Consider the following 27420-nt stretch of genomic DNA (forward strand, 5'->3'; position numbering starts at 1 on the left):
AATAATTAAGTGGATGTAAAGGCTTGGAACAGGAGCATTCATGCAAATGTTTTCCCTGACTGCCATCACTGTCACAGGTGCTTGTCACTGGTCTCCAGAAAAGCCACAAAAGGGGATAAATCCATCACCCACCATCCAGGTAAAGCCTTCCCTATAGCCCTGTTCCTGCAAAAATAAGTGATTCATTGGTGTGCTCACATCACTATCACCAAGAGAAGGTGGTGTGACCTGGAAAAACACTTACAGAACACTCCCAGGGAGCACTGGCCTAAAGTGACACATTTTATTGCTGAACATGGAACACAAGGAGAAAAAAAAAAAAGTCAAAGTCAAGAAATGAGCTCCTGAGAAGGAATCTGGTTATGTTTTATTAACAGCAGGGGTTGTAGGAGTTGTGTTACACAGTCTAAAGAAAGGAAACCTTCCAGGGGATCTGGGAGCCTGGAGACTTTAGATTCAGGAAATAGCTTTGGTCCTCTCACAGGAGGATGTTTTGGCAAGTTAAAACAATGGTTTCAGCAGAGCACAGTCAGCTTTGCTTGCTTGCCAGGAGTTGTGCCAGGCCCTGATGTCACACAGGGGGTTCACTGTGTGTTTCACCATCCAGAAATTACTCAACTCCAATTAAACCCTGACAGTCAAAAGCCTGGTGGGAACTCCTGTGCAGTGTGTTTGCCTTGAGGGGAGACTTCTGACATGGAGAGAAGGTTTTGGATGAGATGAGAGCACCAAAGGTACACAGCTTATCCTAAATGAATTCCAGTTTCATTCTGTTTTCTAGCCCCATTTTTGGCTCACTACAGAGAAGCAGAGGGGGGGAACTAGGCTGGGTGGGGTTTGCTGTCTGACAGGGTTCAGAGTTTACCACTGCTATCAGAGGTGAATTTTAATTTAGGATGAAGCTGTACCTCACAGTAACAACCTTAAAGAAGTTACAGCAGAGGTGGGTGCAGCTGCTGGTGCCATTAGTGCAGCCACTCAATGGCAGCAGCTCCCTGATGCTGCAGCAGGAGCCCTTTAACTTTTGGTATTCAGAGCATGCACAGAAACATTTAATCTTCATCAGGACAGGGTGCTTGCTGGAATGGGTAATCCTCATCCCAGTCAGGGTGATGGGGCAGCATGTACAGAACACAAAGATACTCCTTAAGCCCTTTTCTGAGATTAGTTACATCCTCACATGAGATAAATGGACCAAATGGGCTGCAGGGAGACTGATTCTGCTGAGAGACAAGCACTTGTATTTCCAGAGGTCACTGGTGTTGAAGGAGCAGACAGATATGTTCTGATTTTCCCTGTTGTGTTTGGAGGAGGCTGGCCCAGCCCGTGGCCCTGGCAGAGCTGCCCTCTCAGTCTGCAGCACAGCCAGGGTGTGCTGTGAGAAACAGAGGCTCATCCAGGCCTGCCCACAGGAGAAATCAGGCAGTGATGCAGCAAGGACAGTCCTGAGCAAACGAAAGCAGGCACTGAAGGAAGGAGGCAGAAGCTGTGCAGGTGCTCCCAGGGCCACGCTGCTCCTCAGTGCATTAACCCCCACGAGAGTGACTGTCCCCCCTGCCTCACCCCTGCAGGATCACAGCCCCTTCCCCAGCCCCAAGAGCTGCTCCAGTGCCACGTTTCCTGCATTTCCTGAGCAGAGCAGTCCTGCTGCTTCACAGCTGATGTCACATCACCCAGGCAGGAGCTGGAGGCGGTGGCTGCCACGGCAGCAGAGCAGGAGACAGGTTGGGTTTCAGCTTCAGCCCTTCCCAAAGTGCTCCCATCACAGCTTTTCTCCACGTGGAAGCAAAGCACAGCCACAGGACAGCGCTGGCTATTGGCATAAGTACAGATATATCTATCAGTGGAGATAAAAACATTCATTGGGTGCCTTCTTTCTCCTTTCATAAAAATCCTTTTATAAATCCATAGTGACGACACACGTTGCAAGCTCAGGATCCCAGAGAAATCTCAGGGAAGAAATGCAGTCTTTAGAGAAGGTTTCTTCCTCTGGAAATCCTGATCTTAGTAGGCCTGATCTGGGGTATGTCCACCTCCCAGTGCTGGTGTGATGCCACACCTGTGTGGATTTCCTGGAGCAGGAGTCCAGCTGTGCCTAGAGCCCGTCGAGCTGCTCCGGGCTCTGGTTCCCGTTCAGCGTAGGGCTCGACAAGGATTTCCTGGAGTTGGACCTGGGGAAATGCCACAGGGACAGCATGAGCAGCCTGGGTTTGTTTCAGGAGGCAAAAATCTTCCCAGCCATGTCTCACCTTACCCCAAAGGCCCTTCCACATCTCAGTCCCACGAGGCTCTTGGAGCTGCCCCAATTTCACCCTCAGTTTTTAGCACAAGGCCATTGCCAGTCCAACCATGACACAGCAGCTGCCTTTGCTGCCTCACTGCAGCAAGGAATTACAGAAGAAGCCAATAACTTGGCCAAAATAATTTGGAAGAAAATATTTCCCTGGAACTGGGCTCTTGTATCTCCTCCTTTTCTATCTCTCTTAACAAAAAGCCACGATTTTTAACACAAAGCCAGGCCCACTTACTTGACTTCCTCATACTTTTTGCCTCGATAAAAGTTGCTCTTCTTGATCAAATATAGCAGCACCAGGTCACAAAAGAAAGCTCCCTGCAAAAGGAAAGAACTTGTGTTTTATCTTTGAAACGGAAGTGTTCTGATCTCATTAGAAATGAACATTAATGAAAGGATAACTTGTAGAAACTGTGTTTGCTTTCATTCTCAATGCATTTTCCAGGGTGTATATATATATATAATTTACAGCCTGTGGGGGTGTTTAGACTACCAGATTTATTAACAAATGGTTTTAAGACAGGACACAGACACACCTGGCTGAGTAGTCAGAGTAGTAAAGATTCTGCTGGAGAAGATTTAAGCCCCCCATCCCATTCTCATCCCATTTGGGGTCTGGGTCCCCTGGGGTTACTTTAACACAAAACATTCACTTACAGCTCCCATGAGCGCCAGCCCTGAGCTGATGTTGATAATGGTGGGAATGATGTTAAATTTCCCTGCCTGGAAGAACAAAGGTCATGAAGTCACCACTGAGAGAACAACCCACAAAACAAACTCAAGGGTGTGGTACTGCCCTGGGGAAGCTGCTGCTGCCCCTGGGTGCGTTTTGTTCCCAGGCACAACCACGGGGGACTTGCAGTGAGCAATCTTGGAGGCTGAAGGTCTCTGTGTCTTAGATCTGACTGTCCCTGGCTGCATTTCTGAGCTTGCATCACCCCTGGATTAGGCCTCTTCTCTCTCTGCAGTGCTTGCACAAGGAAAAAGTCTCTGGGGCACACTTATTTCTGTTGGGCTTTACATGAGCCTGGTTTTAAGTAGAGGAGGTGCAGGCTCAGCTGCACTGCAGGTGATCTCTCTTAGACGGGGATTAACTCCCCATGGATGGATGGGAAAAGCCCTTCCCTACAACAAACCAGAGAGGCTCTGCTCACCTCAGAGCTGCCTCTCCCCAGTTCCTTTCCCTGCAGGCTCTGGGACATCCTGGCTGCCCTCACCTTGCCATTCACCATCACATCAAAGCGGATTCCGTAGGCTTTAATGAGCGTCCTGTAGTCGACCCCCTGAGCATCCCGGTAGTACTTGGCAAACCTGGAACACAGCAATGCTGGCTTTAATTCCACCTGCCCCTCTGAAGTCTCTCATCCCTTCACAGGGATCTGTTAGCTTCTCAAAGCCAGCTTCAGCCTGCCAGGAGCACTGCCTACTTCCCTCTCTCCTCTGCAGCGCTCTGTGCTCGGCTGCAGCAGTGCCTGGCACAGGCTGGTGCCACTCCACTGCCAACCTCCAGCACCTGCAAGCCCAAGCAGCCCAGCCCAGCTTGTACTGCATCGTGCCCTCCTCTGTACCCACCTGAAGTTGTACCCAGAAGAGATGGAGGTTTCTGCAGACTTGTTATCCAGCCGGCTAAAAGAATAGTGAGGATTACATTCAGAAGGGGCTTTATCAAGATCACAGTTCCATTCAATCTGAATTCCTATCACACCACCCTTAAAAGAGAGAGACAGGGTGAGTTGTTTAAGCTTAGTTCAGTTGAAGTGTCTTCAAGTTTGTCAGACCCTTGGGCAGGTTTGTCCCAGGGGCAAGAAGCAGCTGCACTTCTGGTCAAACAAGGGGGCACACATTCCTGTCTGGGATTCAGATGTGTGACATTAATCCCATTATTACTGTACAACCCCACTTCTCCCTGTGCTGGTATCCTGAGGTGCCTCATCCCAGGACATTGATTTCATTCCATTCCACACTTCAGTGGGGAATATGATCTTTTATGCGGGGGTGAATTTCCAGAGTTCTGGGTTTAAACCAGCACTGTAGTAATGTTGAAATGAAACAAATAATCCCTGCTGGCAGAGCAGCAGTTTGGGCAGCCCTGAATAGAAATAACTGACCCAACCAGCTGTTTTAGAGAACCCCCATTCCCTGGGGACAGGATAAATGGGACCAGCTTGACTTTAAACACTGTCACCTCTGCAGTGCAGTGCAGGAGGCAGCTCCCTGGGCAGTGACTCCTCACAGCCTCCCAGTGAGCAGGGAGCCAGCTGGCAGCAGCCAGGAGCCCCGGGGCACTCCTACCTCCGAGGCCATCTCCTGGAAGTTGCCCCCAGCCCAGCGGACGATGTTGCCCAGCACGAAGATGGGGCAGTAGGGATGCTCCTGGCTGTACCGACAGCTCTTCAGGTAGGACTCGTTGTTGGTTGCCAGCACGTTCATCCTGCACAGAGGAAACAGGGAAAGCCACCTTGGCTCCTTCTTTCCTTGCCTTCAGAGCCTGCAGCAGGACTGCAGAGACAAGAGGCTGCTCCAACACCCTCTGTGCACATGAGGGTCACCATGAGGGTGTCTCTGCTGCTGGCCTGGGGAAAGCAGTCTGACCCCCAAAAATTACATACTGGCCAGGAAAGGACTTGGCCAGCTGAATCAGGGCTCAAGAAAGGACTCACACAGAACAGATTGCCAGGCTGCCCCAGGGCCACCTGTTTTTCTCAAGGGAAAACAACACAATTGTAGAAATCTGAGCCCAGGACAAGAGCCAGGACATGCACATTTCTACACTGCTTTAGTTTGTTCAAATTGCAGCAGCAAAGGCAAACTAATTTTTTTTTTTAATTTGTGTTTTTTTTGCCAGCCTTGTCCAGGCACTTTATTTTTCTGGAGGAGGGGAAGTATCTATTGAGCAGGAGCAGCTCAGCAGCTCAGGAACCTGTGGCACTTACTTGGAGAACTTAAACTTGGGGAAGCGAATGGAGTTCTTGATGTAAACAGTGAAGTTTTCTGCGCTGCCCAGAAGTGGTTTCCTGGAAGAGAAAGATTTGTTCTCTTTGTCCCCTGCCCACATGTGAAATCTTGAATTGCCATTTTAGAAGCAGCTTTATCCAGTAGGTTGGATGGCACCAGGCCAGCTGTGCCACTTCCCCCACAGTGCCAGCAAGGGGTTGGTGAGGAGCGTGCAGGTCCAGGGGACACCCCGAGAGCTGGGAGCAGCCAGGGAGAGGAGCAGGGGGAGCAGAGGGCCAGTCCTGCCAGGGGGGCCTTGCAGAGCCCCTCCTGCACTGAGCAGCCAACATTCCAGCAAGCACCCAAGCAGAGGGGACACAGGAACTGCCCTGGGGGACAGACAAGCCCAGCAACCCAGGCTTGGAAACCAGACACGTACTTGGGCTTGGATCTTTTCTCCACTGGGCACCAGGCCAGTATCTCACAAGTCCCTCTGGTGCTGCCCCTGTCTTTCAAACAACGGCCAGTTTTAACCCCTGCGAGCAGACAGCACAGAAAAGGTCACACCAAGCAGTCACCTCCTCTCCTTGCCTACAGGGCACGTGAAAATAGAGGATTTTCCCTCTCCTCCCTGCTGTGAAAGGGCCTCTCAGATAGAACAAACACCCTCTTGTTGTGCCTCTGAGCAGCCTGGGGTTCCCTGGCCCAGCCAGCACAGAGCTGTAAGCAAGGCAGGGATCTTAATAAAAGAGAGGAAAGGAAAGCAAGGCCTTGGTGCTCTCTGGAATCTGAGATTTGGGGGGTGTGCCCAGGCTGAGGGCTCTGAGGGACACCAGACACAGCTCAATCTCCCTTACCATTGCCAGCCACCACTGCTTCCCCTTCCAGGCAGTCCGTGTCCTTGTCACACAGGGCATCAGGAATGCTGGCACTCTGCAGGGGGAAAGGACACAAGTGACAGTGAGACAGGACACCAGAGCCAGGGAAAGCGGGGTGGATTTGTGTGAGCACTAAAACCACACAGCTGAAGTGGTAACTGGGGGTCATGCAAACATATCCCACCACCAGGAGCACCAGCATTCAGCCACACCCTCCCAATTTTGATTCTGCTCAGTCTGGAGAGGGGCAGACTGAAAAAAACCAACACTAGCACTCACCAAAACCAGGCAGGAGGCCACTTTGCTTTAAGATAACCCTACCTTGGATCTAAGCCACAAAGTTCTCTGGCCCAAATGTGCCCCTGTCCTGGCTGCAAGGCCACCAGAGGACAGCAGTGCCTGGCCAAGCCAGCTGTGCCCCCGGTGTGACATGGAAAATCCAGCTGCTCCATGGACAAAAATCCAGCTGCTCCATGCACAGCACTCCCTGCACAGCCACACTCCTCCTCCCCGGGCTCCAGCCCACTCCAAACACCTCCACAGAGGATATTCCACATGACACAAGCACCTCATGCCTTTGGCCTTCAGGGCATGTTCTGGAAGGTTCTGAGCAGCCACACCATGTCTGGGAGGTAACCAGAGCCTGAATGTTCAGCACTTTCCAGGACGGGGCCCTTAAAAAGTCTCCTCTCCCCATAACTACCATGAGTAACATCAAAGTTGTTTTCCCAGGGCCTTTTCTAACCCTGAGCAATCACTGCCTGGTCTCATCTCCAGCTGGGCAGAAATTCAACACCACCTAAAGTCAGGAAGGCTCTGCATCATCAATGCCTCTGGAAATGCAGACAGCTGAGCCTCCCAGCTTTACAGTAATTTCCCACACTGAGCATTTACACTACAGGAAAAAATACTTGTCTTTCATCCTTCCTTTCTTTGTTGCTCCAGAAGTGTCCTCTGTCAGTTCTTACCCCCGGCTTTGCAGGGGTCTGGGGGTCAAGGGGCTCAGTTCTTCCTACCTCAGCACACGTGGCTTGTCTCTGGTTTGGGGTCACAATCAGATTTGTCATGACAAAGAAGACACTTTCACCCTGCAATAAACAAAGAGTTAGAAAAATTGGTTTACTTTTAAAGTATTTGTAATAAGGAGCATGAGGCTCTCTTCAGAAGAGAGCAACCCCCTCTCCCCACGGCTTTTCAGGCTGAGATACAACATCACCCTTTCTGTGGATATTTGTTTGGATGAATTCCCTCACACTGTGGGTGCACACACAACCATGAGAGCCAGCCCACGGTCCTGGGGAGGGGCAAAGCACCCCCAGCATCTCAAATAAAAAACTCACAGCAGAAAACCCCTTCCAACATCACTTTCTTGTATTTCATCTCCTGCTAATTCACAGGGCAGACCTGGACAGATCACTCCAGCACCCACAGGGGTGATGCCAACCTGGGGAGGGATGACATAGTCTGCAACATCCCAAATCCTCTCCCCCAGCTCCGAGGTGTTGGTGAAGGCCACCCCTTTCAGCTTGGTGATGACGGAGCTCTGGAGGGACGTGTCTGTGTCCTGGTAGCCTTTCTTGACCACAAACACCCACCTGCGTGAACACAGCAGCGTTAGGGGCTGTCAGACAGAGAGAAATTCACACCAAGGTCAAATCAAAACATGCCAATGACACCAAACCCTCTGCAACTGCTAATAAAGGATAAACTCCTGGACATGAGCTGTGCTTGCCAACAGTGGAGGAATGTGTAACAACAGGTCGTGAGGTAAGAAACCAAAGCCTCCATCTGTGCTACACTCAGCAACCTCAGAAAGGGAAAGGAAGAGCAGGGCTGTGTCTTTCTCAAGATGAAAACCAAGGGAGGCTTTTGCAGGTTCACAAGTGCAGAACTCTCACCTCAGCACACAGACACCGAGCTGGCAGCCAGCAACAGAGCAGGCTGGGAGATCCCTGCAGCTGAGCTGGGGATGCCTGGCAGAATCCTGCAGGGGATATTCCCAGCTGGATCCAGCTCCTCTGTGAGCCAGGGTGATGGGAACAGCCTGGCTGCACCCTGGGAGAGCTCCTGAGCCATCCAGGGAAAGGCTTTGCCTCCTTCTCTCCACTGGAAGCAGCAGGAGCTCCATTTCCCTGGGTGAAATCCTCTGGCCAAATGAAACACTCCCAGCTCCCCCACAATACTGCTAACATCACCTGTGAGGACAATAAGTCACCCTTGAAGAAGCTGAGGGCTGGGAGAGGGAGGGAGGCTGAATCTGTGGCACAGCTCCCCTTCCCAGGCTCTCCTGCCCACAGGGAGGGGCAGGGGCTGAGCAGCACTGGTGGCACACAGCCCCTCACCTGCCACGTGTGACAAACCCGCACAGGAACACTCCCCACTGCTATAAATACATCTTAAAATATTGCTTTTCCCAAATATTAAAACGGATGCTATATGTATAATGTTAAAGTAACTTTGCTATAAAGATATAGTTTTATAGTTTTCATTCCTGTTTAGGAACTGGTTTATAGTTTATATTTCTGTTAGACAGGGTAGTGAAATAGCTGATATAAGCATTCTTAAATTGCCTGCTTGGTTGGGATAACACTCAGTGAACACAAGAAGAAGACCCCTGCTATTGATATGGCAACTGACAACCCTTACCATCAGCAGAAAGTATGGACCAAAGCCCAAACTGGGGGTGATGATAAGAATGGACTAAAACCACCACCAAGAAATGCAGATGCTCTAAAAAGGCAGCCCTGAGGACCATTCCAAACAATTCTTGGAACACGTTAACTGGTCTGGGGGGAAAGTTTCAATATGCATAGTTGTTTATTAACGTGCAACAGGCTGATGCAATAGAAATGGTAAATAAAGGCTGTTTCTGAAACAGCCAGGGTGCTCCTGGTGGAATGCCAAGAGGCACCTGGCCGTTGAATTGTTTGCTTTATTTTCTTTGTCTCCTGTTGTCCGTTATTAAACTTTTACATTTCTACAGGAGAGTGAACCTGGTTTTTCACCCCCACCCTGGGAAGTTTCCTACTCTCAAGAACACTGATTTCCTCTCCCAGGAGGGCTCAAAGCAGATCCCTGCACATTTTCTGCGGTGAATCAATGAAGCAATGGCAGCTGCATCCCAGAAATAGCCCAGAAGGGTTGGAGGATCCCCACCCCAAGCCAGGCTGTGAACAGGGACAAGATCCTGCAAAAGGCACAAAGGGGTCACTGAAAGGACCATCAGTGACAGTGCCAGGGGTGTGCAGGAGGCCACAGATGCCAAGGGAGGAAAACAAGCCTGCCCTGTCCGTGCTGTGTCTCTGGCAGCCCTCAGCAATGCTCTCTCAGGATTTCTCCTTCATCCAGCCCGTGCCAGGCTGCTGGGGAGCTGCTCTGCTCCCTGGAGCAGGCTCTGGGGCTGCACAGCTTTCTATAAATACACCCAGCACGTAAAAATGACTCTGCTATATTTAATCAGTGGAAACACGAGGTGTGGGAAAGGTGAAGGGACCAGAGGCACAGACAGCGAGGGGACAGTTAGGTGTCACAAACTAAAAAGCCTCAGAAACCCAAGAATCAACAGCACAGGCTGGATAATTCCAGGTCTGAGCCTGCAGGGACCATCCCTGTGCCCAGCACACACCAGTGTGACCAGTGTGCTGCACAACTGGGCCTTTCCCAGGCTGTTCCTGAGCCAAGCTGCCCTGCTCTGAAATGAATGCAAAGCAGCTGACATTGCTGCTGCCTCAGCCCCCACAGCCCGGCTGCTGCAGCCCACTCCAGCACAGAAATCTCCCATTTTCTGCTTGCTGCCCTCCCCTCTGCACCTGAGCAGGTCATGATGCTGTGCAGAAAACACAGGTGTGCCCCAGGGCTCAGCACCAGGGATGATAATGCTCATTTTTCCTGAGGAGTCAAGCAGTAGAGTTTGGCACCATTCCCACAAAATATAGAAATAAAAGCATAAATAATGCAGTACAAAGCCATAGTCACTGGGTCTATTTTTAACCCGACCCTAATCTGAAAAGTAGAGCTGAATCTAGCCATCCCTAGCAGATAAAAAATCAGATATAACCTATTAGACACTACAAAATGCAGCTGTATAAACCTGTCTGATGATCTGCATCGAAATCAGGAGGCATAGCAGGCATGCAGAGTACCCTAATTCATCTTTATCACAGCAAACCCCATCCTTATCACAGCACAAACCCATCCTTATCACAGCAAAACATGAAGCAGAGGGTGATTCTTACCCCACCAGGTAAGCCAGGATGGAGAGCTGCACCACTCGGTAGAGGACCCCCACCTTCTTGTTCTTGGCAATGACGTATTTCTCCGTTTTATAATCGAAAAGAGACAGAAATAAAGCCTTCCAAGCCACCTGCCCCATGCTCCCGGCTCGCTCGGTGGCTGGAGCAGGCAGAGCTCGCACCACCCACACGTGCAGTGCATGGAAACCTGACACACCAGCCCTGCTCTCCTCCTCCTCCTCCTCCTCCTCCCTCAGCTGCTCTCCGGCAGCAGCTCAGTCGGGAGGCAGCCCCTGCACTGAGTCACATCCTTCCTGAGCTGATTCATCCCTGGGGATAGCCCCTCTCTCCCCCAGGTTTCATTCTTTTCCCCCAGAAAATATTTAGAATTGAATAGCACAAAGCCGTGCTCACACAGCCACAGAATGTGCTGGGCTGGAAGGGACCAGCAAGAACCACCCAGTCCAACCCTCAGCCCTGCACAGACACCCCCAAAACGTGTCACCCCTGTGCCTGGCAGTGTTTCCAAACGCTCCTGGAGCTCTGGCAGGCTGTGCCCATTCCCTGGGCAGCCTGGCAGTGCCCAGCACTCTCTGGCAGAGCAGAGGGTGCCCAGCCTTTCCTGATGCCCACCCTGACCCTCCCTGAGCCAGCTGCAGCCCTTCCCTGGCTCCTGCCACTGTCACAGAGAGCAGAGCCCAGCTGCAGCACCCCAGGGGGCACAGGCACAGCCTCTCACCATTTCTCAGTGATTAAAGCTTTTCCTCAGCCTTTACAGGATGACAACACACTGGGGTAAATTTTTGATTTCTTAAGTGTTGAGCAGTGAGAACCAAGGTCCTTGAGAGTCAGCCAAAACACCTGCCTGGTCCCCACTCCTTCCCACCAAAACCCAAATTAAGAAAATTAATAAATTCTGCATGTGCCTAAGGATAAATTACTGCTTTCCAGGAAAACATGAGGAACCAAGCAGAGGTGACAAAGATGAGCAGCCTGGGTTTGCTTCAGGAAGGAATGTGGGCAAGAAGCTCCCAGCCCAGCCTGTCTCACCTTACCCCAAATGCCCCTCCATGCAGCAAGAGCTCCAGATCCCAGTTCCATGAGGTTTCCTGAGGCTCCTGGGGCTGCCCCAGTCCCATCCTGGGTCACGAGGGAGCACCAGGCCAGGGGCAGTGACACAGCAGCTGCCTCTGCTCCCCAGCTCTCTGCAGAATGAATAACAGAGGGAGCCAGGAGCTGCTAAACTCATTTCAAGAAATATAATTTCCTGTAATTGACCTCCGTTTGCCAATAACAATTACTGTGCTCCTGTATCTCCTTTTATTTCTATTAGGCAGAAAAACGAAGAAACTGCCCTGGACAAATCCCTTCCCTGGGAAAATCATTTTAAGGTCTCAGGCTGTATGAAAACGTTGTCCTTCATCCTCCTTAAATTCCACATCAAATTTAAGCAGATGGATCTGGTTTTTAATGAAGTAGCTCCAAATCACAGGAGAATCACAACCAGCGTCACAAGGAACTAAGAACTCATTTTATCCCTCATCCAGGAGCCATCCCTGGAGTTCCTCTGCAAGGAGAAAGAAATTTTTCTCCCCTTTTCCTCTGCTAAAGGAAATAAACCTTTCTCTTTTCTCTCTTTGTTCTCTGCAAAACTAGAACACAAACCTGCCTGTGGCCTCGAGGTAACCTGCTGGCTGCCCTGAGCCTTTGCAGTTATTTTCCAGGTCAATTAATCTGAGACAGGTTAAAAAAAAAATCCCTAGAGCGAGAAATGTTCTGCTCTAGGCGAGGCCTGAAGATGTAAACCACGTTTGATCACTAAATGAAAATAAAATGAGAATATAAAACTGATATCTTCTTGCGGTTTTGGAGGCATCAGCAGAGGCACAGGTGGAATAGATGTTTTGGAATAAAAAGTTTCCATTTATATCAAATATGCCTCAGAACACTGCTCAGCACAAGCTCAATTTTTGCTGACAATGCTCTTGCTGCAGAAGTTTGGCTCGCACTGAGCTGCAAAAACAATTTAACTGGGGCTTTGTGGCACGCTCTTGGGTGTTGTTTTTATCACCTGGTTTTCACAGCCTTGGGTTTTGGGTTTTTTTTCCCTGGCCTGGAAATCAAGTCTACTGCTGGGTTTGTCAAAGTGTCTGTGGATGTTCAAACAAAAGCAGATCCATAGCAGGGACTAGATAACCCAACAAAGTCTGATTGTCACCAGTTAAAGATGCAAATAATGTAGAATCTCCCAGTTCTTCTCGTGGGACAGAGGCTGAATCTTCACTGCAAGGTATTTCCCTTTTTGAGTTCCACATCTTGGATTTCCCATGAAGGAAAAAAAAAAAAATCCCCAGAAAACAAAAAAAACCCCAGTGCTGCTCCATTCCCACAAGGACTGTTTGCTCAGTCTGGGAATTCTCACAGGGAGTATTTCTCCTCCACGACTGAAACTTCTCCTTTCTATTTTTCCCCCTTTCAATTCCTGCCATGTCACACCTCTATTTAATTCCTCACACTGCTGACAGTGATTGCCTCCTCATAATCCACAAATACTCACAGGATGCCCAGACTGCTCCTCATCTACTTTCCCTCCACCTGTCACTGCCCAGCTGCCCCAGGCTGATCTCAGCCTCTAAATGCCACCTGAAGGGCTGTGAAAATCAAATTTTCAACCTCTGCCCTGATCCAGGGGCATTTGAAATGCTGCAAGGTCACATCTGACACTGGAAAGATTTCAAGATCAGCCCAATAATGTCTTTAAATTACACCCAAACAGAGCATGTGCTTTGCAGGCAGCTCTGGCCAGGACAGTTGTGATTCACCATGGTGGGTTTTGGGTTTTTGGGCACTCATCCTGGTCACTCCCAGTGCCAAATGCTCCCTCCAGGCACTGACTGAACCCCACCCTGCTCCCACAGCCTGGCTCAGAAATGCTGAGATGTTTTTGCAGCACTGAAATGCTCCTGCAGTAAGGGTTTGAGTGGTGCAGATCCATCTTCTGTCAGAAACAGGCGCCAGAGCAGAGCCTGAAATAGAGACAGGGAGGAAGGAAAGAGGGGATTTGGCAGGGAAATGATCAGAGAAAAGGCAGAGGTCAGCTCTCCACATTAGTCATTCAGTTTTCACATTTCTTGTCATGCAAAAAAACAAGGTGAAGAGTCAAAGTTGAGAGAGGAAGTTGCTTCAAAGCTCAGCTCATGCCCCCAGAAATCAGTAACATCAGACAGGAGCTGCTCTCTGAAGGTGATGGGTTTGGAGGCAAGAACAAGAAACGAAATGTGTGGAGCCCATGGAGGAAAATGCTCTGTTCAGCTCCTCTTGTAATCCTTGGCTGGGTCAATTAGCCACTCTTCATCCTCCTATCATCCTGCACACCCAGCCTCAGTGGAAATGGAATTGTGGGGAGAGTTTCTGTCCCAATGCACAGAACTGTCTGTAGGAAGAGAAGGGAGATGGGAGAGTGCTGACGTTGCAGAACAGATTCTGTCTTTGATTCAGCTCTCCACTTCCAGCAGAGCCATTTTCAGCCTTTGAATGTGTTCCATGTTCCTCCCCAGGTCCTGAATCTCCCATGCAGAGTGCAGGAATGTTGTTATTATTAGCTGGAGCATTTACCCACTGCTCTCTCCCCCAGCCCAGGAAGGGAAAGTGCTTGAGGAAGAGGATCAGAGAAGGAAAAATAGTGCACATCTAATGAAACCAAGCCATCATGCCCTGTTCTGTGAGGGAGCTGGCACTGAATCAGGTAAGAGAAATTAATAAAAGTGCACATAAAACACTGCTGAGAGACTGAGTGCAAGGATAGCTGTGCTGTGGTGCAGTGAATTCACCTCCTAAGGTCAGACAATAAAAGCATCACTGGGAAATAAAAGAATGTTGAATCAAAGCCTGAAAGCTGAAGGGGTTTAATAAAAAGTGTATTCACATTAAGCACTGATTTAAAGGTGAAACCCTGCTCTTGAATACACCCAACAGAACAGCATTTACTACTTTGGTAACACAAAAACATGAAATTGGTCCTGGTTTGGTACCTCTGCCAGCTCTTACCTTGCTGCAAGTCCTGAGGAGAACCCTTCATCCCCTTCCTTTATGGAAATCCTGAGGAGAACCCTTCACCCCTTCCTTCAGGGAAGTCCTGAGGAGAACCCTTCACCCCTTCCTTCACCTTCCTCACAGACACAGCTGGGAAGTCTGGAATGTGTCCCCACCCTGGTTACCCAGCTGGCAACTCCTTGCAGCCCCAGGAAAACACAGGAGCTACTCAGACCTGACCCCAGAGGGAAAAGTGCCAGCCTGGCACCCGAGCTCTCCCCAGGAGTGCTCTGAACCAGTGTGACCCCGATGCTGTACCCAGCTGGTCCCAGTTCAGCAGGAGCCTGATGTGTCCAGCTGTGCTGCACAGACCAGCCAGGTCCAGCTTAGCCAAGCTGGGGCTGGGGGAGCCAGAGAAATCTGTTTGTGGCTCTGCAGCATCACTCAGCTCGTGGAGCCCGCCTTAATGAGGACAGGAAATGTCTCTTTAGAGCTACAATTCAATTACCCTCCAAACAAAGCTGCCCCAAAGGCCCTGGAGCCCAGCAAGGCTCTGCATGGCTCCTCTCTGATCCCTCACCTCGTGCAGGCTGACCTAGAATGGAGGCTGGACAGAGCTAAAGAACAAAATAGAGATTTATTGAAAGGATCTCCTCCATGGATCCACCTTGGGCAGCACAAGAGCCCAACCAGGGCTGCACCCAAGATGAACCCAAATGGTCCCAAAATGGTCCCAAAATGAACCCAAGATGAACCCAAATGGTCCCAAAATGCACGATGGTCACAGGGTCTCTCCCTGTGATCAGCTCTGCTCCATGTGCAGATGGCAGTTCATTGTCCAGTTACAGCTTTAGGATATCAAGTCCCATCCTTCCTGTTTTCCTCTCTTCAGCCCACGCTGTTTGTGCTCTTGGGCTGAGATTTGGATCATTTGCCCTTGGTGACCAGCTGGAGCAGGAATTGTTTTGTCTCCCTGCTCTGTGCAGAGCTCACCATCCCCTAATGTGAAATTCAGAACTGCACACTAAAGCAGCACAGAACCTGAAAAATATAAAAGTTAAAACCTGAAGCATCAATGCCATGCCCTGTGCTTTATAATGAAGTACTGATGGCCTTCTCCTGCTGAGCTGAGCTCCCTTTCCCCTGCAGACACCTTCTCACAGCTCTGCCCACAAACCTGGCAGCTCCTGAGCCCACCAGGGAAACCCAAAGTTTGGGGACCTTCCTGCTGGGTGACGGAGCCACAAGCAGCTGGTGACATCCCCGACAGAGGCAGCATCACAAATCACATCCTGTCCTCCTGCGGGAGGCACAAAACTGTGAAGAAATGCAAAGCTGGATGAGTGAGGGGGCCCACAGAGATGAAAGCAGGAACTTGTGGCTCTGCAAACCCTCTGCCACCTTTGCATGAGGCAGAGAGAAAGGTCGTGAACCGTGCTGGCAGCTCCAGAGCCTCTGGGACATCTGCAGCAGCTGCTCTCCCACAGCACCTGGCCCAAAGTGCTGCCAGCTCCTTCACCTGGTGGGACGGGTGGCTCCTGACCCTGAGGGAGGCATTTGCCAACTTTCTGTCCCTCAGGGAGATGCCACAGCCACGCCACAAAGCCAGGGCCACGCAGGCAGGCTCCTGCACAGGGCACTTTATTCAAGATGTAGATTGCAAATAAATTTAGCAGCAGACACGGCCAGGCTCCCATGGAAACCTCACAAAAAGCCAGCTGAGGTTTGGATGGGTTGAGTGTTGGCAGTCTTGGCTAATCCCTTAAGTGCCATCCAATTACTGCAAATGTGTTTGGCATCTGCTGCAGTGATTGCAAAGAATTAAATGGTCGATGGCACTCGCAGGAAATTACAAGTCACAGAGCTCTGTCATGCATTTAGGGGAAAAAAAAACCATCTAAAAAGGAAAAATAGCATTACCCACTGCAAGAGCTGACCTCCTTGAGAGCCATGAGGGACAAGAAAAGGCATCCAAGTAATGAAGGAAGCTTAATTCAGAGAAGAAACTAGAAAAATAAAGGAGAGAAGGATTGTTTGTTATTTTTCCACCAGGCAATATTGGTTAGGCCAGAGGAGACAGGAACTATTTTGTCTTCTGAAGGTCTGAATGAGAAATCTTTGTTTATTCTGCTGCTGTCTACAAACACACATTAGATCTGTGGGGTTTATGGTCAACCAAACATGACAGAAATAAATAAAATCACCACAAAAATAGGAGACAGAGAAAGGAACATTACCAAGTGTCCATCCTTGACTTCCTTTGGAATCCACAAAGGGGGCCTGAGATCATTTCACTGGAAGAACACAAGGCCTGGCCAGGCATCTTTTTTCCCCAAACCATCCAAATTGCAATTACTGATAACCTGCAGCAGATAAATCACCAGGGTCAGTCTCTCAGATTAAAGAATTAAAGATTTCCCTGTGTTCAGTAGGGAAAAGGGAGCATTCAGGATGAAATCCCTGAAAGAACAGGACGCCTCTGCTTTAACTGCACCAGCACAAGAGTTCCACACAGAACTCTAAATATTCTCTGCTCTGCAGTGACAAATATCCTCCCTCTGCTTCCGTCCCATAGTAAAACCTGATTTCTCTAAACTCAGAGGCAGAAAAAGTGCAGAATTTAACTCTGGGACTTGATTTCTTCTCTGGGCTCAGCAAACCCACCAGGATGTCTCAGTTGTTGCTGCCCCGAGGGAAGGTCCAGGCTGCCTGTGTGGCCCAGGACAACCTGAGCGTTCAGGTGGAACTCTGCTGGAGATATTGCCCTCTGGGTTTTTGTTTTTTGTTTTTTTTTTTTTTTTTTTTTTTTCCCAGCAGAACAGCTCTTTAAACTTTGCAAGAACAATGGGAAACACGAAGGGAACAAAACACCAACTGCTTTCCAGCGAGGGGCTCAGGCTGCAGTGCTGTGCTGCCACCAAGCTGCGTCCCCTGTCCCCAAGCCGAGTGACAGCTGCGACAGCCACCCCGAAACCTGCAGGGCTCCGAGAGTCAGGCAGCTGCTGGAGGGGGCAGGAGAGCTGCAGAACCTCTGCTGAGCCCGCGGGCACGGATAAAGGATGGATGAAAGGAAAGAGCATCACCCCTGGCCACGCAGCGCTGCAGGGCAGGGCAGGGCAGGGCAGGGCACAGCCTGACCGGGCACTGAACGTGCCCTGGAGCCTCCCTGCCCTGAAATAAATCCTGTTTTCACACGTGTATAGAATACATGAATGCAGCCAGGATATTTTATGAAAAATGCTTTGCTGGGATTTTTTTCTCCTGAGGAGCTCAGAGCCTCAGGGAAGAAATGTAAACAATATCTGTGTGCTGCAGTTATTATATAAATTATATAATAACTGCTGCAGTTATTAAATAACTGTGGGGTGCAACAGGTGCAGCTGAGATTGGGGCATGTTGGTTGTTTCTAATTAATGGCCAGTCACAGTCAGCTGGCTCGGGCTCTCTGGGAGTCACGAGCCTTTGTTATCATTCCATTCCTGTTCTTTCCAGCCTTCTGATGGATCCTTTTCTATTCTTTATAGTACAGTTCCAATATAGCATTTTAATATAATATATATCATAATATAATAAACCAGCCTTCTGAAACATGGAGTCAAGATTCTCATCTCTTCCCTCGTCCCCGTCTCCTCACACAAAGCATCCAGCACACATGAACACACAGAACGCTGGGGATGGAAGGGACCTTAAAGATCAGCTATTCCAGCCTCTGCCATGTGTGCATTCCCTGCAGGGGTACACAACACAGGGGTATAAATTAATTTTCAGTGCACACAGGTGTAACACACGGCTGCCTTCCCTGCAGAGCTACACGACATAGGTGTATAAATTAATTTTCAGCATACACAGGTGTAACACACACACAGGGCTGTATTCCCTGCAGAGATACACAACACAGGGGTATAAATTAATTTATTCTGCTGTCGCAGCGACAACACAGTGTATAAATTAATTTTCAGTGTACACAGGTGTAACACACACACACACAGGGCTGTATTCCCTGCAGAGCTACACAACACAGGGGTATAAATTGATTTTCAGTGCACACAGGTGTAACACACAGGTGTAACACACACAGGGCTGTATTCCCTGCAGAGGTACATAACACAGGGGTATAAACTAATTTATTCTGCTGTCACAGCAACAACACAGTGTATAAATTAATTTTCAGTGTACACAGGTGTAACACACACACAGGGCTGTATTCCCTGCAGAGATACACAACACAGGGGTATAAATTAATTTATTCTGCTATTGCAGTGACAACACAGGGGTATAAATTGATTTTCAGCATACACAGGTGTAACACACAGGTGTAACACACACAGGGCTGTATTCCCTGCAGAGATACACAACACAGGTGTATAAATGAATTTATTCTGCTGTCACAGCAACAACACAGTGTATAAATTAATTTTCAGTGTACACAGGTGTAACACACACAGGGCTGTATTCCCTGCAGAGGTACACAACACAGGGGTATAAATTAATTTATTCTGCTATTGCAGTGACAACACAGGGGTATAAATTGATTTTCAGCATACACAGGTGTAACACACAGGTGTAACACACACAGGGCTGTATTCCCTGCAGAGATACACAACACAGGGGTATAAATTAATTTATTCTGCTATTGCAGTGACAACACAGGGGTATAAATTGATTTTCAGCATACACAGGTGTAACACACAGGTGTAACACACACAGGGCTGTATTCCCTGCAGAGATACACAACACAGGTGTATAAATGAATTTATTCTGCTGTCACAGCAACAACACAGGTGTATAAATTAATTTTCAGCGCACACAGGTGTAACACACACACAGGGCTGTATTCCCTGCAGAGATACACAACACAGGGGTATAAATTGATTTTCAGCGCACACAGGTGTAACACACACAGCTGTAATCCCTGCAGAGGTACACAACACAGGTGTATAAATTAATTTTCAGTGTACACAGGTGTAACACGCACACCTGTATATTCCCTGCAGAGCTACACAACACAGGGGTATAAATTAATTTTCAGTGTACACAGGTGTAACACACAGGTGTAACACACACACAGGGCTGTATTCCCTGCAGAGGTACACAACACAGGGGTATAAATTAATTTATTCTGCCGTTGCAGAGTGCGGATGGAGCAGCGCCGGCACCACAGAATCACGGAATTACAGAATCACGGAATCATGGAATCACGGAATCACAGAATAATGAGTTTCCAAGACACCTCTAAGGTCATCGAGTCCAACCCACGCCCTCACACCTCACCACAGCACCGAGTGCCACGTCCATTCTTTTTTTGAACACACCCAGAGATGCCGATTCCCCTCCCTGGGAAGAGCGTTCCGGTGCTTCATTATCCTTTTGGTGATTTTTTCCCCTAATACCCAGCCTATGCCTGCCGCAGCTGAGGCCGTGTCCCCGGTTCTGTCGGTGCTCCCGGTGGGACAGACCGGCCCCAGCGGGGCACGGGCTGCCCAGGGAGCGGCGGGGTCCCCGCGGAGCGCCCCCGGACCCTCCTCACGGGCTCTGCGCTCCGGCCCGCACCGGCCATCCCGGCGTGCCGAAACGCCCCGGGGGGCTGCCGCGGCTGTGCCCCGCGCCAGCACCGCCGGGACACGGCGGGACACCGGGAACGGGACACGGGGACACCGGGACACGGCGGGACACCGGGACACGGCGGGACACCGGGAGCGGGACATCGGGAATAACGACACCGGGAGCGACACTGGGACACGGCGGGACACCGGGAACGGGACACCGGGAATGACACCGGGAGCGGGACACCGGGGGCGACAACACCGGGAGCGACACCGGGACACGGCGGGACACCGGGAGCGACACCGGGACACCGGGAACGGGACACTGGGACACGGCGGGACACCGGGAACGGGACACCGGGAGCGGGACACCGGGAGCGGCACCGGGAGACGGCGGGACACCGGGAACGGGACACCGGGAGAGACGACACCGGGAACGACACCGGGAGCGGCACCGGGACACGGCGGGACACCGGGGGCGGGACACCGGGGGCGGGACACCGGGGGCGGGACACCGGGAATGACAACATCGGGAGCGACACCGAGAGTGACACAGGGACCGACACCGGGTGCGACAACACCGGGGTACGGCCGGACAGGGAACGACAACACCGGGTGCGACACAGGGAGCGACACCGGGAACGGGACACCGGGAACGACAACACCGGGTGCGGCACCGGTAGTGACACCGGGACACGGCGGGACACCGGGAACGGGACACCGGGAGCGGCACCGGGACACGGCGGGACACCGGGAACGGGACACCGGCAGGGGCACGGGGCCGGGGGCGTGTCCGGGGCGTGTCCCGTGGGCGTGTCCCGTCCGTTGTCCCCGCCCGGGCGGTGCGGGCGCTCTCGCGCGCTCTCGCGATACCCGTTCGAACGGGCGGCGGGCGGGCTCCCTCAGAGGGCCGGGCCCCGCCATGCCGCTGCGGCCGCGGCTGCTCCGCACCTACTCGCGGCGCGCCGGCTACCTGCGCCCGCCGCCGCCGCCCGACCGCTGGATCTCGCCGCCGCAGGACCGCCGGCGCCTCTTCAGCTCGACCTCCGCCGCCTCCAGCACCGCCTCCAGCGCCCTCTCCGCTTCCAGCGCCTGCTCCACCCCCTCGGACGACCCCGACTTCTCGCCGCCCGGCAAGCGCGCCCCGCAGCCCCTGGGTAAGCGCCCCGCCTGGACCGGGCGGCTGCGGGCCCGCAGGAAGCAGAAGCGGGGCCCGGCCGGGAAGGAGAACCGTAAACCGGAGACGCGGGAGCCGGAGAGCCGGGCGCGGGGAAAGGAGAACCGGGAGGCGGCGGGGAGGAAGAAGCCGCGGAGCCGGGGCGCGGAGCCGCGGCGCTCGCTGTCCTCGCCGTCCCCGCCGCCGTCCCCGCCGCGCGGTTCGCGGCGCCGCCGGCAGGGCCCGCTGTGCGCGGCGCGGCCGCCGCTGCTGTGCAGCACCCCGCAGTGGGCCCCGCCGCCCCGCCGCGCCCCGCCGCTGCTGCTCAGCTCCGCCGCCGACAGCGGCTCGGCGCCCGGCGACAGCCCCCCGCCCCGCCGCCGCCAGCCCGTGCGCCTCAGCTCGCTCCTGCTCAGCACCACCATCGAGGGCGGCTCGGGGCTGGGCGACTCCCGCTCGCAGCGCCCGCTGCCCCGCGGCTCGCCCGAGGGGTGCTCCGGGCTGCGGCACGAGGAGGTGCCCGAGTGGTTCCGAGAGCCGGGCTTGGCTCGGAGCTCGGAACACGGGTCCCGCCGCGTTCTGAGGTCGGCGGGGCGGGGGTCCTGCCCGGCACGAGCTGCTCCGTCCCCGCTGAAAGCCCCAAGCAGTCCCCAGGAAGCGCTGCCGCCGCTGGAGGATGAGCCTCAGCCCCCTGTGCCCTGTGACAGCGGCACTCCTGAGGAGCTCTGTGTGGTTCCATCTCATCTCACGAGAGATTCAGCCAAAAGAGGCTCCAGCTGTCAGAGAGACCTAGCCGAGGAGTACCAGCTTGTGCCAGTGGTTGTCCTGGACCCTCTGGAAGTGCCAAGGAGATTTAAGAGCTTGAAACTCAACAACGAGTCTGATGTTCAACCCGCCTGCCTGCAGCCAGGATCTCCCGTGGGCCGCCAAGGAATCTTGGAGAGCAAACACAAAAGGACCAAGGGTGTCCCTGGGGAGGGCAGCACCTGCAGGAAAGCTTGCATCAGTGGCTTCAGTGCCAGCCGCTGGGGCAGGCACACCCAGCTCAGGCCAAGAAGGCGCAAGAACAAGAGGCAGCAGCAGCCCAATGGCTCCCTTTTCAGACTCCAGACGAGGCAAAAACGAGCTCGGAAGGGAGCTCTGGAGGTGTCTGTAGGTGTCAGAAACAATGACTCTTCACTCCTCAATAACTCTTATTCCTGGGCTAGAGTTCGAGCGTCTCTGTCCTTCCATAAAAAGAAGAAAGTGACCACAGATGAGAGTTTCTGCAGCAGCATCCTCTGCACCCCTTCAGGGAAATCCCAGCTTTCGGGGTACCAAGCCAGCCTGTCTGCTGGGAAGGCTCAGGGTTCCTCCTGGTTTGCTTCCTCCATGGTCCTGCTGGCTCCCAGGGATTCCTCCTCTGTCCTGGAGCTGCTCCTCACAGATGCTGAGAAAGTGTTTGGAGAGTGCAACCAGGAGGGGCCTATTGCTTTTGAGGAATGCATTCCTTTAAATAAGATGAAAGATTGCAAGAAAATTGGAGAAGGGGTGTTTGGAGAGGTGTTCCAGATTGACAGCGAGAGAGGACCTGTGGCCTTAAAAATAATTCCCATTGAGGGGACTGAAAAAATAAATGGTGAAGCTCAGAAGAGCTTTGGGGAGATTCTGCCTGAGGTGATAATCTCAAAAGAGCTCAGTCTTCTGTCTGAGGGCTCTGTGAACAGAACTGTGGGGTTCATCAGCCTCTACTCTGTGCACTGCGTCCAGGGGGCCTATCCCAGGTACCTCCTGGAAGCCTGGGACAAATTCCACAAAGAAACAGGCTCAGAAAACGACCGGCCAGACTTTTTTGGTCCTCAGCAGCTCTTCATGGTGCTGGAGTTTGAGTTTGGAGGCCAGGACCTGGAGCGCATGAGGAGCAGCTTCGCCTCGGTGGCATCAGCCAGGAGCATCCTGCACCAGGTGACGGCGTCCCTGGCCGTGGCAGAGCAGGAGCTGCACTTCGAGCACAGGGACCTGCACTGGGGCAACGTGCTGGTCAAAAGCACAGAGGTGAGAGAGCTGCACTATGTGCTGAACGGAGAGACACGCTGCATCCCCACGGCTGGCATCCACGTCAACATCATCGACTACACGCTGTCCCGCCTGGAGAAGGACGGGCTCACCGTCTTCTGTGACCTCTCCACGGACCTGGAGCTCTTCCAAGGCACTGGGGACCACCAGTTTGACATCTACAGGCAGATGAAAGAGGAGAACTCCAACAGCTGGACTGACTACCACCCGCACAGCAACGTCCTCTGGCTGCACTACCTGGCTGATAAACTTTTGAAAGCCGTGACCTACAAGAAGAAGGCATCAACTCCTGCCCTGAGGAAAATCAAGATGCAGCTCAGCAAGTTCCACAAGGAAGTGCTGACCTTTGGGTCTGCCCATGATGTTCTGCACCACAGCAGCCTCTTCCAGTGAGCAGGGGTCCGGGGACTGAGCCACTGGTGCTGCCTTTCTCCTCTGCTTTTTGTATGTGTTGGCACAATGAAGTGCTTTGATTGGCTCCCAATATTTTTAGTGTCCTAAAAGATCCCCTCAAATGTCATCTGCTCTGAGATGTTTCCATACCTGCTGGTTTTGAGGGGTGCTGGAGGGGAGACAACAGAGCTGACTTTGGAGAAAGGAGGGGAAAAGAGACTTCTTCAGGCTCAGTTAATGCTCTGAATTTCACATAAATGTTCTTACCATTTTAGCCTTAGATTATTGCAAGTTCTTTTCTTACTATATTGTCTTTTTTACAGATTCTTTTTTTAAAGATAAAAACTCTTCAGTTCTGGACAGTGAGGACAAGGCTTGAATATTGTTGGCTCACTGGAGACAGAAGGGAAGATCCATCTTTTGATTTAATTTTGGCAAAATTTATACCTGGAATGAAAGTATAAAATGTAAATATGTAAAGTTTCTGTAAAGGGTTTTAAACCCACTAATCTGGTTTCTTTTTCCCCCTTTCTTAAGGACCAAGGAAGAGGTACCTGATTGTGAAAAAAAGAAGACAAAGTAGCTGTATTCCTCATTTTTAATGGTTATAATGTCGTGTACACTGATAGCAACTCAAATCTGTAACCTGGTGGTAGCACTTGAAGCAATTTCATCCTTTATCTACAGAAGAAAATGCCCAAGGTAATAAATGTTCTTTAGCCCTGACTGCAGGTGGACCAGGTGCCCTAAACTGGAGGCTCTTACATTAAATCCCAATTCCCTGTTTTCAAGAAGTCCTTTGCTAACATTCTTGTTTATTAAAGAAACTGGGCTAAAGAGAACAATAAATCAAACTGAAGTGAAAAGTGAATTAAATTCTGATCCAATGACACAGATGCATTAAGAAATTAAGTGGCAGCATCATCAAATTCATTGTAACTGCAATGCTCTCCATGCAGTCCAGAGAATAAATGTTGAATATTGCATCTTAAAGATTCATCTTGGACCCTCTCTTGAAATCTCCTTTTTACAAACCCAGCGAGGAGACCCTGGGGTGGTTTTATTGTTCTGCCTTCCAGACACTGCAGAAAGTGACCTGACAATCTGCAGTGCTGCAAATTATTAAGATGGAAATTGTGCTGGAATATTCCCAGGCATCCTCTCAACCTTTTTTTTTCCTCCTTTAATTGAATAAAGTCATGCACTGTAATTGAATGGTCTTAAAACCCACTTGGTAAGGCCTGCAGTGGATGCTCATCTGACATCAAGGAGTGTTCCTCAGACACAATGGTGCTAATTTCATTTATGCTTTAAAAGAAAAAAAAGGATGGATGAAACCACGTTATTTTTGCCTGCCTTGGTGCTTTGTTTCTGATTTGAGAACTGATTTTGGCTGTACAGGAGGGATGGGGCATTGGCAGGAGTTAATGCCAGGAGAGGTGACAGCCCCCAGGGGGACCTGGTGCAATAATTTGGAGATTCTGAAAGCTGAAACCTCAGAATGTTTCCCTGCAAACCAATTTGCTGATTTGTGAACATGTAGTAATTTTCATTAATCAAAATGTAAAGCTTCTACCTCCCCCCAAAACTGGACATGAAATATAAAAACCTTTGCTTTAAACTGTGCTTGCAAGGAAGTGCAGCTGCCAGAGCTGAGTCCTCATTTCCTTTTTTAAAGATGCTCTTTGATTAAAAAAAAACACAGAAAAAAATATCATGTACTAATCAGCCCTCATAAATTTTAATGGGAGGATGGTGACAAAAAAGGAATTGGAATAGTAAATTTCCCCTAATCAAGTTAAATGCCCTGAACATGTTTTCATCTGAGTGAAAGCTTTACTTGGAACAGAGCTGCATTATGTATTTCAGAGATCTGCTCTCCCTGCTGAGGAAAGAGGATTCCAGAACCCAGTTTGCCCCTTCAGAAAACACAAGTTTTTTAATAATCACCACACTGAAATCAGAGCCTTAAAGGGTGCTCCGTCTTTTACTGAAATAAGGAAGTTTGAGCAAAACTAAAATTGTCCTAAGGGAGGGAAAGATTTTTCACATAGATCCAAAGGCTTTAGGAGAGTGAAAAGAAGAAGGCTGCCTTTGTGTAACTGGTAAATCAGGTGGATTCCAGGCAGGAATTCTGGTGTTTCCAGGTCAAAGTGGATTTTGTGGTGAAGCCAGCAACCCTCATTTGCCAAATCTCTGAAAAATTTGCGTATTTTGATGGAGAAGACAGATAAAATACTGATTGCCCTGTGAATATTCTGTAACTCACCAGGGTGCTGTTAAAACATGTACTTTTTGCTCATTCTTTTCTGGAAAAATCAGACACAAAGTGCAGGAATATGAAAATGATCTCTTGCCTTGTGAATCTGAATGAGAAGGAAGAACAGCTCTGGCCTCTGTGCAGAGAAGATGCTCAGAGTATCATTCAGAGGCAAGAAAAAAGGGAAAATTGTAATTTCTGCCCAATTCTGCAGTTCCAGACTGCAGCAGTTAATGGTGCTGCTGGTGCCCAGCAGGAGAGGAGGCTGCCAAGGGAGAAGGAATTCTCCTTAGAGCTGAATAAAAACACTGGGAAATTCAACTCGGCCTGGGACTGCTCCCATAAAACAAATTAGGTACAAATAGCCCAATAAAACTTGGGAGTCTTGAATCAGATAAATCCAGTATTTAGACTCTCCTCCTAACAAGTGAAATGCTCCTTCCCCTCCCTGGAGCTCGTGGCAAGGTTTGTTTGGGTAGTAAATCACTTGGTGGCTGAGCTGGGTTTCCTCTCAGCACTTTGCTGAGAGCTCTGGGGCTGTTCTCCAAGCTCACCTCGGCTGGCACCTTCCTAAAATGCAGATTTTTGGGGTGGTTTGGGAGCAGAGTTGTCACACAGAGTCGTCTCCACTGTCAGTGGCACTTTCATGGTCACTGCAGTGACCACTTCTGCTAGGAGCAGAGAGAAAATGGGTTTTTATTTAATGAGCATGGAGCATCCTTCTTGGAATTTGGGGGAATTACTCCCTCCAAATGCTTTCACACACAGGACAATGCAGCAGCCCAATTAATTATTCAATATTCTTTAGGGTGTGTAGGAAAATGGTTCCTTTTCAGTCTCAAAGGAGACCCCTCCATGCTTTGTGTCACATTTATCTTTCAGGGGTGACTTCAGGCACTGTGGCACTTGTGGATTTTCACCATGATGCCTTCTGTCAAATGCAAACTGAGCAGCTCTGCTGCAGTGCTCTGCTGTTCAGCTGTTCCTAATGAAATGCCAGAACTGGGATTTTTAGGATGTTTATTGTTGTTTAAACCTCGGTTTGTGCTCTGGGATCTCCTGGGACAGCCCCAGAGATGAAGCACTCTATGAATGGGAGGTTGTTGAAGGATGAATTGCAGGGAAAGTCAATTGAGGGATTGAAGAAAACACCTTTTGCATGAAGAGGATGTTTTATATAAACTCTAAATGCAAAATCTGGAGAGTACAACTCCTCTGAGCCACTGAATGTGGTTGTCAAAGGCAGATGGGCTTGTGGCTGCACCCCTGTGAGGGCACTGAGCAAACACAGATTAAACCATCCTCATTTTCCTAAGGCAGCAGGTTCTGAATGTCTTTCCATGCACACAAACAAAATTCCCAACACCTCAGTGGAGAATCAAATCTAAAAGACACTCTAGTGATGAGTCCAGCTTTCAGGAAAAGGTTTATAAGCAACAACATTAAAAAAATCTTCACTGTGGACAAAGAAACTCCAGTTCTTTACCCCTGGATTGCCACAGCACAGTATTATTATTTTTTTCTCCAGTGATGAGAAGTTTTTCTTAATTAAATATTCAAGCTGTGGGGCACAGCTTTGCAGAGATGAGGTTTATTCCTTTTTCTACTCACCAATAAATATCTCCTGCCTGTGGCTGATGTTCC

At 50.5% G+C, this 27420-nt stretch overlaps 2 protein-coding genes across 4 annotated transcripts; one reads left to right on the plus strand and one right to left on the minus strand.

Moving 5' to 3' along the window:
• Positions 1–337: 337 nt before the first annotated feature.
• Positions 338–10794, minus strand: P2RX5 (purinergic receptor P2X 5). 3 transcript variants are annotated; one of them, XM_064394874.1, is made up of 12 exons: positions 10341–10794; positions 7550–7700; positions 7074–7193; positions 6085–6160; positions 5667–5763; positions 5227–5307; positions 4586–4724; positions 3866–4002; positions 3511–3604; positions 2951–3016; positions 2529–2611; positions 338–2171 (listed from the first exon to the last, which is right to left on the minus strand). In XM_064394874.1, exons 1-12 carry the CDS (start codon positions 10475–10477, stop codon positions 2096–2098), a joined length of 1257 nt encoding a protein of 418 aa, XP_064250944.1. In that variant the 5' UTR covers positions 10478–10794; the 3' UTR covers positions 338–2095. The 3 variants fall into 3 exon arrangements, with proteins under 3 accessions (XP_064250944.1, XP_064250945.1, XP_064250946.1); XM_064394875.1 differs by having other exon boundaries at positions 7122–7193; positions 10341–10782; XM_064394876.1 differs by lacking the exons at positions 7074–7193; positions 7550–7700; positions 10341–10794 and adding an exon at positions 6674–7044.
• A 9993-nt stretch (positions 10795–20787) lies between these two features.
• Positions 20788–24509, plus strand: HASPIN (histone H3 associated protein kinase). The gene has a single exon (XM_064394644.1). It carries the CDS (start codon positions 20835–20837, stop codon positions 23514–23516), a length of 2682 nt encoding a protein of 893 aa, XP_064250714.1. The 5' UTR covers positions 20788–20834; the 3' UTR covers positions 23517–24509.
• Positions 24510–27420: the final 2911 nt, after the last annotated feature.

This window comes from Passer domesticus, chromosome 19, assembly GCF_036417665.1.
Source record: "Passer domesticus isolate bPasDom1 chromosome 19, bPasDom1.hap1, whole genome shotgun sequence".
Classification (NCBI taxonomy): Eukaryota; Metazoa; Chordata; class Aves; order Passeriformes; family Passeridae; genus Passer; species Passer domesticus.